This window comes from Vigna angularis, chromosome 9 (assembly GCF_016808095.1).
Source record: "Vigna angularis cultivar LongXiaoDou No.4 chromosome 9, ASM1680809v1, whole genome shotgun sequence".
In the NCBI taxonomy this organism is placed as follows: domain Eukaryota; kingdom Viridiplantae; phylum Streptophyta; class Magnoliopsida; order Fabales; family Fabaceae; genus Vigna; species Vigna angularis.
The window spans coordinates 23,740,769-23,752,976 of record NC_068978.1 but is presented as its reverse complement, the minus strand read 5'-3'; the positions used below and the strand labels follow the sequence as shown (position 1 = coordinate 23,752,976).

General features: G+C 35.9%; 1 protein-coding gene across 2 annotated transcripts; it reads left to right on the top strand.

Moving 5' to 3' along the window:
• The first annotated feature begins 5,934 nt into the window (after positions 1-5,934).
• On the top strand, positions 5,935-9,735 carry LOC108347002 (BTB/POZ domain-containing protein At5g48800). 2 transcript variants are annotated; one of them, XM_052868932.1, is made up of 5 exons: positions 5,935-6,220; positions 7,332-7,398; positions 7,509-8,675; positions 8,911-9,488; positions 9,591-9,735. In XM_052868932.1, the coding sequence occupies exons 1-4, from the start codon at positions 6,156-6,158 to the stop codon at positions 9,442-9,444; spliced, it is 1,833 nt and encodes a 610-aa protein (XP_052724892.1). In that variant the 5' UTR covers positions 5,935-6,155; the 3' UTR covers positions 9,445-9,488; positions 9,591-9,735. The 2 variants fall into 2 exon arrangements, with proteins under 2 accessions (XP_052724892.1, XP_017441582.2); XM_017586093.2 differs by lacking the exon at positions 9,591-9,735 and having other exon boundaries at positions 8,911-9,589.
• The last annotated feature ends 2,473 nt before the right edge of the window (positions 9,736-12,208 follow it).

Here is a 12,208-nt window from a genome sequence, read left to right as displayed (position 1 = left end):
ATGTCCCATCTATAAAAATTGAAATATTTTGAAAACAAAAAAGTTTTTTTTTTCAAAATATTTCAATTGGTACACTAAATAAATAGGACAATTCTGAAACTTTTTGTGCAATTTTATTTCTAGTTAAGTCCAATTTTCATCAATACAGAAGCGGTACACCTAAAAAAAAAGCTAATTCGCCAGCTCTATTTGCAATTTCTGGTGGAGTCAAATTATCTTCAATACGAGTCAAGGGAATAAACCCCTGTTCTATTGTTTCCATATAAACGATACTCTCATAAGTAAGAGTACGAGTAAAAATACCTCGTTCTTGAACTCCTGTTATTATTCTGATAGATTGAATATCGTTCATAGGTATTTTTTTAATAATACGACGATTTTTTCCAGGAAATCCCCAACGAAGAAAACATACTTCTTTTTTCTTTTTTTTATCGAAGATATCAAAACCACCGCCTATATCCCACAAAATAATCCACCACAAATAAAAACTAATAAAGAGACCCCCAATTCCATAAAAAGCCATCGTGGCCCCTTGTGGAATAAATGGAAATTTACTAATTTCCTCAGAAAAAAGGAAAAGATCCATATCGAGATAACTGGAAATTGCAACCAACAATAACCCCAAAGAACCTAACAAAATGATAAAGGCTGAAAAGATATTGCTTATTTTTCGAGACCCTGTTATAGAATAGATCAATACTTCTTTTGATCTTTTTTTAAAAATATTCATTACCCCCTCTTTTTATTTTTAAGAATAATAATTGTGGAATAAAAAACCCCAGAATTTTACTTGTTTCTAAAGTAATTTTCATCAACTGGCGCTACTGAAATGTAAACCTTTAGGGGGAATTCATCCAATTGCTTCCAGCTCTCAAAAAAATATCTAGTAATGCTTACAAATGAGAACCAAGAAGATGAAAATTCTCCAAAATAGAGTTGCTGATGCGAGACTGTTTTCTCCCAAACTATACCCCTAATTGACTATCTGAACGGTTCGACAAAAGAACCATACGTCTGGAACCCAATGTCCAAAAATCAGTCCGATCCAACGGTGAACGACTTCACAACGACGAAAACACTAGTGCAAATTTCATGAAATTTTCCAAAATAGAGTTGCTAATGCGAGGCTGTTTTCTCCCAAACTAGACCTTTGATTGACGATCCGAACGGTCAAAATGAAGAATCATACGTCCAGAACCGACATTAGAAAAACCAACCCGATCCAATAGTGAACGACTTCTAAACGACGAAAACACTAATGCAGGTTTTATGTTATGCGGAAATGACTTCTTCTCTTCCTTTCTCTTTCACTTGGCTTTTCCCTCTCTTCAAATGACTCTAATTTGTCCTACTAATCTGACCCATCTCCACTAAAACAAAGTGAGACATAATGGTCAACATTATTTTACCTATTCCCCACATAGAAAGGAAGCCCAATAACCCAACACTTACAACATATAATTGCATGGAAAACATTAAACCCTTTGTTGGGATAACCCAACAAAACATACATAAAACATTCATAAGGAAAATTCATCACAAATATTACATAAACCCTATGCCTATTCATACACAAAGTCTTACCCAACAATAACCAGAAATAATCATAATCATATACACATGTATCAAAATAAGGATTACCAATCAAGATAATCGAGAACACATATAACATACAACCATAAACAAACAAAAGTAGGCTTTCCTATACATTGGACCAATCATAAGGATTTATCTACAACCCTAAATCATAACTAATCTTTCTTTACACTAAGAGAGTTTTGCCACTCTCTCTTTTCTTCTTCCAAAACATCAATCTTCTCTCTTCTTTTGTTTTCTCTTTTCTTTTGTTTTCTCTCTTTGATTTTGAGTTTTTTGAGTTTTTGTTTACACCAATTAAATAAAAGTAAAAGACCGCTTTTGCCCCTAGACAAAAATATAAAAATAAAGAAATAACATAACAATTATGTTCTAACAAAAATATACACTCAATAACACTAATTTTCAAAAAAAAATCAAAGTCTCAAAACTACTTTATTTTTAAAAATCTTATTTTTCCAGATCTTAAACTATTTTTTTATATTAAATGTTTTAAAAATTAAATTTATATATAATTTAATTTAATAAAACTAATTAAAAAATATATGTTTGCATTAACTTGAATATTATAATTGAGTAACATCTAAATGAAATAGTACATTCATTATCTGAAACATAAATAAATATAATATATACTAGAAACTAGAACCTGAACTTTATACTTTAGGTTAATTTCATAAAATTAATTTATATAACAAAATTTGAAGGAGGTCTAGGCGCCATATTCTGTTTAAGATCAGAGAGTAAAACAATTAGTCTTACTCAAGAATTTAGAAGGCTTCCGTACATTTAAGGCACACAAGCACAAGTAAGGAATGTACATAACCTACAGGTTCTCTAAGGATAAAAACTGCTCTGATATCATAAATGTGACATCCCAAAATATATAACAATGTATATACGTAGAATGCATCGATTATAATAATAGAAAGCAGTTAAGAGTACACAATAGATTGAATTAAGGAGTACAGTTATCCAAGTCTGGCTGGAAAACTTTTAAAACTTAAGTACAAGTTCACAATTCTCCAAAACACAGATCATGCTAAAAATGAAGGCTAGAAGTCTTTCAAAATAAAGAGCTATTTAACATAATAGCTATTAGAAATCCTAAGCACTAGGAGCTGGGTCTTCCTCAACTTCCAAAGCTTGCTCCAAAGGTACATCATCACCTACTGCTCACATCCAAAGGATTGGATGATCATCGCGAGGGGGGAAAGTAAACACATGCAACACATACAAATGCAAGGGTGAGCTAGGTCTCAAACAATCATACAATTCATTTTCAATCAATCTAGCATTTATTTCATAAAACTCATCAAGACAAGCATCTTATCATGTTAAGACTCTAGACACGTCCGGACATAGAATGTATGTAGAGCTGGGGCGGGTTGTGCACTTGTGATGGCCTCTACTGCTTTGCAAAGCCATTGCCGAGGGGTTCCACCCGACCATACACAAGGCTAGTCCGTTACCGCGGGATAGACCTCCAGTAATAGCGTCTACCCTAGGACCTCCCACTACTCCCACCACACACGTCAATCCTCTCTAAGTGAGAATGAAAGACCGTTGGAGTGTTAGGGATAACCCCCCATATGGAAGCCTCTTACATTCATTCAATACACTAACCGATCCCACCGAGAGATCTTAATTTCCGATTAAATCCTACCATTTTAAATCTCATGATATTTCTTTTGGATCAACAATGTACATCATAAACCACTTATAACCATACACTTTCAACCAATCTGGATCACATGAAGATGCATTCATAAATTGTAACCGAAATATTTAAATAACATAACTTACTGGATGAGAGAAAACATAACAGAAAATATCACCACTTGGACGAACACTGTTTGGACGAACGTCAAAAGCACTTGGACTAACACTGTTTGGACGAACGTCCAAAACCCATTGGACGAACCCTATTTGGACGAACGCTCAAAGATTAAACCTCCTGACCGAACGCTACACTCACCAGGACGAACGCTCAGTATAATACTTAAGGATGAACGCTCACTATAACATTTAAGGACGAACGCTCCCTATAACATTTAAGGACGAACGCTCACTATAACATTTAAGGATGAACGCTCAACATGTAACTTAAGGATGAACGCTCAACATATATCTTAAGGACGAACGCTCAACATGTAACTTAAGGACGAACGCTCAACATATATCTTAAGGACGAACGCTCAACATGTAACTTAAGGACGAACGCTCAACATATATCTTAAGGACGAACGCTCAACATGTAACTTAAGGACGAACGCTCAACATATATCTTAAGGACAAACGTCCAAGATCCACACCGAACACTTAATACCGAACGCTCATTTATGGCCAAAAACCGAACACTCAATATACCAAAATACTGAACGCTAAAACCGAACGTTATATCTAATTGACTATTGTTTGAACGAACGCTCAACGATTGAAACTTAAGAATAATAACTCAGCCGATCGCTCATAATTACAACAATACCAAGGCCGAACGCTCAACTACTGAGTCGAACGCTAAGATCAATGACTTAGGCCGAACGCTAAACCATTGAACGCCATACTGAATTCATCACTGTTAAAATATGATTTGGACGAGCGTCCCATACTAAGACGAACGAACGCGGACGTTCGTTCAGAACCGAACGCTCAACAATTTGGACGAACGTCCAGTTTCACCAGAATTGGACGAACGTTAGGCCGACCACTATTTGGTCGAGCACTGTTGGGACGAACGTCCAATTTTGATTCACAAAATTGGACGTACGCGCGTTCTGCAGAAATTCTGCAGAAACGCACCAGAGTCCAGAAACCCAGAAAACCTCCCCCTTCATCTCCTTCCCAATTTTTACCCAGATTTACAGCAACCACAAAATATCTCAAAAATTAAGTAAATAAATCAAACTCCCCTTACCTCTTGAAGACTTCCTTTGCAAAATCTTTGAATCTATCTTCTCCAAGACTTCCAGGGCCAAGGTTTCTTTCCCACTCCAGCAACTCTGAACTTCACCTCCTTCACCAATTTTGCAGCAAGGGTTTCCTACCTCATTTCAGAACCCAGCACCCCCTTATATCTTCCACGTTGTTGAATGGTGCCAGCAAGGAGAGTAAAAATCCGGACGTCTTTGCTCCCCACTTCCAAATAAAACCAAATTCTCCCTTTTTTATGGCAACCCGTGACTCCCTAATTGCTTCCCCCAATTTTCCAAATAAAACAAAACCTATCTCTCCCTATGGCAGCTAGCGTTTCCCCCATCCCATCTTAAAATAATATAAAAAAAAAGACTAGGTCCTTACAAAATCTCTCGTGGAGTTAGTCCAAAAAAATGTTTTTCTTTTATATAAGTATATATTAAACATTTTTATTATTATTTAATTTATAAATAAAGACTATATTTTGCCAATTTACAAAATAAGTTAAAAAAAATAAAAGAAACTAAAAAAAATAAACATTTGATTCCATGGCAACGGTTTCTCAACGTGTTCTTTAAAGAAAACTTGTATAAACAAAATATTATAGTCTGCATTGAAAAATAAAATAAGACAAAGTTTTGTATAACTCAGTATTATGACAGGAGTCCATAAAATCTGCGCAAAAGTCATGTCCATTATTTAGTTACATGGCACTGCCATAAGATTGAAATGAAGAAATATTCAAACACAAGCGTAATTTGTTCAGAGAAAGAAATGATGAAATTTGGAGTAAAGGAGACAAAAAGAGTGACATGACAAAATTGTCAAAACCTGTTTAACAACTTTTGTTCCCACCTTCATTTCTGCTACTCAGAGCAGCACTTTTAACTTTTCTCCAAAAACCTCTTTCTTAAAGAACACCTACTAACACCTCTATTACCTTTTCGCGCGTCTTTAACCTCTTAAAAAAGCCTATAAAAATGAAAAAGCACCGAACAAATAAAAAACTCCTCGTGTCTCACTCACACACAATCACTGACTTTCTCTTCCACCAAACTTGAAAATTTTGTAACTAATTGGGGTCATATCAATAGCGAATAAAATGGTAAATAGTTGTCTCAATTATTTGTTTTGTGGTGATGATTTAATTGATTTAACTAAAATGTTATACCATGATTAAAGTAATAAATACAGTAAACTCTAGACAATGCTAATTTTAGATTTAGAAGGTTCGTTCGATTTAAAATTAAAGCATTGATGTATATATATATAGTGTATTCTGCACACTATACCTGATGAAACATGTCTATTTTAAATTCATTGGATCATGGTGTACACTGTATGTATGTTTTTATTTTTGTTAATTTATATATTATATAAAAGGAGTAAAGATAAATGAGTTACGTAAAGCAAGGTGTGACCCACATCACAGGCCCATTACTTTGGACAATTGCAATCTATGCAATGAGCACCACCTGTTCAACGAAAATGGCCAAAGAATTCCCCCAACAGCAACATCTCCAACTGGGTCTCTGTCTCTTTCCACACTTCGCTGCTTACTACCTTAAACTCACTGCTACTATACTTTTATCTTTCCTTTCACATTCGGTTCTGTTTTACTATCTTGTTTTTTCTCACTTCCTATGGATCGTACTGACAAGGAGCAGCTATCCTTGGTCAAGGGTACAAGGCAAAGATACAATGAATGGTTCGTTTCATCCTTTCTCAGAGTCCTTCCTGTCTATGATTTTAATTTTCCATGCTTGCCTTTTGTTTTCCTCCTAGACAAGTTTTTGCTTGAAGGGAGAGTTTCTGATTATCCATGTTATGTCATTCTTGTTATTATCATGTGCACTGGTAGTTTATTTCCTGTGTTAAAAATTTTCTTGTATTATCAGTAGGTGATCTGTTGGACAAGTGGTCTATGCCTTGTCATGTATTCTTGTAATTGTGTTTATTAACTTGGATTCTGATAGAGACTGTTGCAACCGAACTTGATTTTTCTATGATTCTTCTGAACTTGCTGCTGGAAAAAAATGATCAAAGATCTATTCTAATGTTGTTTATGAGATGATGTAATGTATCTCATGTTCAGCAGATTATGTTCTAAGTGAATGACTTCTTGGTTACTTGGATGATCTGAATTATTTTTGTAAAAAGTGCTTTCTGTTTGAATTGATTTTGTTTTGGCTAGCATAATTTTGTCTTTAGCAATTGTTATTATTCTAAACCTAGTAATTCAATTTGATTTTTTACATTTTTCACTTTACTTATTATTCATGAATTACAGACATTTGGACGAGCCTTTTTTTCTAAGATTTTTTGGTAATGCAGGGTTGTTGCAAGGATCATATAAACAAAGATTGTTGAGAATTTAACCAACCAAATTTTGTCGGGGGATTCTGTTATCTTAATTAATCCAACATGTTCATGGGACTCTCATTTTAAAATTTGAGTTTTTTTTTTCATCTTTTGGGTCGGTCCTTTGGAGTTAATGCAACTTACTGAAAAAAAAACATATGATCCACCTTAAAACTGTTACATTGTTTGTTCTAGAATGCAAATGTAAGTGAAGGAATATAAGAGTTTGTTTATATGTATCTAATTTCGAAGTGATTTTTATTCCGTTTTTGTTTTTAATTCTACATGCTTTTGAGTGTTTATATCCTTCCAAGCAAAGTAAGGATCAATTATCTTCCTTGCTTTTTGAAATCATTATGATGAGTGAATGGGGTGCATGAGTTGTTATGATACAAAGTCAACAAAGAGGAGTTATCAAATTTATGTGTTGAATGATTCAACGCAATGACCTTTTGCAGGATTTTTCGTGATGTTCCAAGTGATATAACAATAGAAGTGAATGGCGGATCATTCTCATTGCACAAGGTTAGTACCTTCTCATATATTTTTGTTGTGAGGATTATCGATATGATATGAAAAGGAATATGCAGAATTTCCTCCATGATTGTTCTAATTTTTATTACTTTTGCATGAAGTTTCCTCTTGTCTCCAGAAGTGGCAGAATAAGGAGAATAGTTGCAGAACACAGGGGTGATGATATCTCAAGATTTGAGCTTCTTAATCTACCAGGAGGTGCTGAATGCTTCGAATTGGCAGCAAAATTTTGTTATGGCATTAACTTTGAGATTACATCCACAAATGTTGCTCAGCTATGCTGTGTTTCTGATTACCTTGAAATGACTGAAGACTTTTCAAAAGACAACCTTGGCTCGCGTGCTGAGGAATACCTTGAGAGTATAGTTTGCAAGAATCTCGAAATGTGTGTTGAAGTCTTGCAACAATGTGAGAACCTGCTGCCTCTTGCTGATGAGCTAAAAGTAGTTAGCCGCTGCATTGATGCAATAGCTTCAAAAGCATGTGCAGAACAAATAGCGTCTAGTTTCTCAAGATTAGAGTATAGCAGCTCAGGAAGGTTACACATGAGTAGGCAAGCCAAATGCGATGGTGACTGGTGGATTGAAGATCTTTCTGTTCTGAGAATTGATATGTATCAAAGAGTCATAACGGCCATGAAATGCCGTGGGGTTCGGCCAGAGAGTATTGGTGCTTCCCTTGTGAATTATGCACAGAAAGAACTGACAAAGAAATCCAGCCTGTGGAATCCGTCTAGCCAGACTAAGATTGATTCAAATTCCACATTACATGAAAAGCTTGTGGTTGAGACCATTGTTAGCCTTTTGCCTGTGGAGAAACTTGCTGTTCCAATCAATTTCCTTTTCGGGCTTCTGCGAAGTGCAGTGATGCTGGATTGTACAATTGCTTCTAGACTTGACTTGGAAAGAAGGATTGGATCACAGATAGATGTTGCCACCCTTGATGATATCTTGATTCCATCTTTCAGGCATGCAGGTGATACCTTGTTTGATGTTGACACGGTTCATAGAATTTTGGTAAATTTCTTTCAGCAGGATGATAGTGAAGAAGATCCAGAAGATGCATTTGTTTTTGAATCTGACAGCCCTCGTTCACCCTCCCAAACTGCATTAGTCAAAGTGTCAAAACTAGTGGATAACTACCTCGCTGAAATAGCCCCCGATGCAAACCTGAAACTTTCCAAGTTTTTGGTCATTGCAGAAACCTTGCCTGCACATGCCCGCACAGTTCATGATGGTTTATATCGCGCAATTGATATTTACTTAAAAGTATGTTTTATTGTTTCTGCTTCATTATATGTGTACAACAGTTTTCTACTTGCAGTGAACAAGTTTAACCTGGAAACGGAGTAACATGTTATTCCTGAATATAATCTAAAGAATATTCACCTTAATGTCTCTTATTCTTAAGTATTCTCTAAGGCATGAAGGGGAATTTTCTTATATATATATCACTTGTAAAATTGACATTTTTGTTCTAAGCTGATACCTTATGAAATTTCAGGCACACCAAGGTTTGTCAGATTTGGACAAGAAAAAGTTATGCAGATTGATTGACTTTCAAAAGCTTTCTCAAGAAGCTGGAGCACACGCTGCTCAAAATGAGCGTCTTCCTCTTCAATCAATAGTGCAAGTTCTGTATTTTGAACAGCTAAGACTTAGAAATTCTTTGTCCTGCTCCTACGGGGAAGATGACCCCAAGCCAATACACCAGTCATGGCGCATAAGCAGTGGTGCACTAAGTGCTGCAATGTCACCACGAGACAACTATGCATCACTGAGACGCGAAAACCGTGAGCTTAAACTTGAATTGGCACGTCTAAGAATGAGACTAAACGATCTGGAGAGGGAGCATGCGTGCATGAAGAGGGACATGGCTAAGTCCGGATCGCGTAAATTTATGAGTTCTTTCTCCAAAAAAATTGGTAAGCTCAGTCTTTTTGGGCATAGTTCTTCTAGAGGATCAACTTCTCCATCCAGGAATTCTCATAGAACAGATTCAAAGGTGATTGAGAGAACCTGTGCCAGCACAGAGTAGGCAAAAAACTGTGTAGCTATCATTTTCTTAAGCATGCGGCAATTGTAAGTTATGCTCATGGTCACATATTCACCACTTTTTGTTTACTTTTCTTCCTTTTTGCTCACCTTTATGTCAGTACAACCAGAAGTTACTCTTGCTTGCAGGTTCACTTTTACGGGGATTGCGCCACTAGCTTTGCTTTGTTGTTTGACTACATATATTATGTATATATAAAATGCTCACGCTTACTGAAGTATATGTGAGCAAATTTTCGGAATAAAGAAAAAAAGAAACTAGATTAAAAGAAAAGAACTATTTTGAGAGAATATACGGTAATAATTTTTTTAACATGACACACTTATACACATATAAAGCTTCCACATACAAATATATATATATATATATATATATATATATACTAATTTTATTTATTTATGGAAAAGGACAGGTTATTTAGATTTTTATTTGTTTATTATTATAATTATAATATAATAAATAGTTTTATTTATATAAGGAATAAATGTAATGTGCAAGTATCATCAGTAAATCAATAAATATATAATAAGTATAATCAATAAGCATATATTAATATAGTACATTAATATATGATTATTAATTGTGCAAACATTGTATTAAAATTGAACACTTGAACTTTCTTATTGAACATGCCCTGAAAGAATATATTCATGTAGTTTTGAAATTATTAGATTTCAAAATTCTAAAAACAATAAATCATATAGAATTGCCAATATGAGTGAGGTCAATGGACCAACCTATAACATGAGTTCAATCTTTATTATAGTTTTCATTAACCTGTGAACATTTATGATTGTCATTCTTCTGTCATTGAACTACTAAACAACTCAAAATCTTAACTTTGATAAATGTTCTCGATGTTTATTTTCAAAGACTTTCGAAGATTTTTTTGTACACAATATATATTTTTGGTTGTGGTACTAATATTTTCTCTATTGTTTAGAATGAGGATTTTTAATTTTCTTTTTTAACTCTAGAAACAACTATAACAAGTTATATATGTGTGAAAATTGGATGTTGGAGATAAAGTTCAACTCTGGCAAGAGATTGCTGATTGCTGTTATTGATTTTCGTTACAAAACAAAGCGATACTGAGAATTGTCCTCTTTAAAATTTAAAAGGCAATCCGGAATCATAAATCACTAAATTCATTATTAGCATAAATATTTTTTTACCAATGTTTTTTTTCTGTGATCACAGTAGTAAAAGTATCATTTTTCTTAACTCATTAACTTATAACTTTGTTTGTAAGACTTGAAAAAATTAGATATATAAAAATTTAAAATAATTAAAAAAATATACAAATGTTGATAACTATTTAAACAAAAAGATAAAATAATTTGTTCTTTTTATGATTTATTTTATTTTAAAAGATGTTTTAAAATTATTTACACTAGTAAAATATTCGCTTTTTAACTCGCCCAATAGGCTTCGGTTTATAGAAAATCAAAGCCTATCAAAACGCAGTGGCATGTTGTAATTAAGCCGAACTTATACGCATCGGTTCCCATTGACCCGAGGCATAAATGTGCTATGACCTCGGTTAACAAGACACCCGAAGCCTAAAATGTACACATGTCCACTTGCAGCAGAAGCTTTTTGGCTGACAACATCATCAAAGGGAGATACTACCTCGTTTTCTCCTTTAACCGGTGCCATATTGGGATATTGCCTCGGGTTTTAAATAACCAAGGTAGTATCTCTTCTTAAGTTTCTAAACTTAACCTATTGACTTTTCATTTGTGTCGCCCAACAACTTCTTCTTCCTCGCGCTCTCCCCTTCTTCCTCTGCAGCTTCGTCCATCACTACCACTCCTTGCCTCGTCGCGCCACCCCTTGTGCTACCAGTGCTCATGCCTGCCTCGCCGCGCTGCCACCTCTACACTCGTCACCTCTGTTTCTGTTCTTGCCCGCGCGTCCTCCTTGCGTCGTCGCGTCATTGGTGCCCACCACTGCTGCCTCCGCCACTGCTGCCTCCGCTACTGCTGCCTCCACCGCTGCTTCAATCTTGTTGTGTTCAATCTTCCACGACAGAGGCTCTGTCCTCGACGTCGACACCAAAAAAAGTCAAGGTTCCCCTTCTTCACTACGATTCTAGGGTTCAGACCATCCCTTGCAGGTTTAGCTTGATTTTGCAGGTTGAAAATTGCTGATGAGGATGAATGGAGGTTGAACCGGGTTGCGTGAAGTGAGGTTGGGGAAACATTTTGATTTAGGTTTGATGACGACGACATTGACAGTGAAGATTGGGGGAAAGATGGTGCTTTGTGGTGCGAAGGAGAGAGAGAGAGAGAGATTGGTGGAGTCATGGTGGTTCGGTGCGAAGGAGAGAGAGAAAGATTGGGGAAAGATTGCAGGTTGTGCGAAGGAGAGAGAGAGCTCTCGCGGTGGTTCTGTGGTGGTCTGGTAAAGGTGGTCCGATGAATGGAGTGTTGAAGATTGGTGGAGTCGCGGCGGCGTCCTAGTTCTCCGATGGTTTTGTGGTGGTCCGAAAATGGTTGCCTTTCTGGTTCCCTCCTTTCTGATCTACTGTGACAATATTGTGCGGCAGTCGCGGCGGCGTCCTGGTTCTTTGGCTTGGTTTCTATTTCTTGCAGGTTGCCATGGATAGCGATGTGATTCTGGAGAATGTCGTTGGAGAAGAAGACTTCGCGGGGTGGTCTGTGGTGGTCCGGTAAAGGTGGCACGGTTGTTGGGTGGTGGTCCGATGTAAGAATGGAGTGTTGAAGATTGATGTGGACCTTTC

Bases quoted from the DNA above. Each gene is read 5' to 3' on its own strand.
- LOC108347002 (XM_052868932.1), top strand. From the start codon at position 6,156: ATGGATCGTACTGACAAGGAGCAGCTATCCTTGGTCAAGGGTACAAGG. The intron at 7,399-7,508 runs GTTAGTACCTTC...TTTTGCATGAAG, and splicing joins GATCATTCTCATTGCACAAG to TTTCCTCTTGTCTCCAGAAG. The intron at 8,676-8,910 runs GTATGTTTTATT...ATGAAATTTCAG, and splicing joins CAATTGATATTTACTTAAAA to GCACACCAAGGTTTGTCAGA.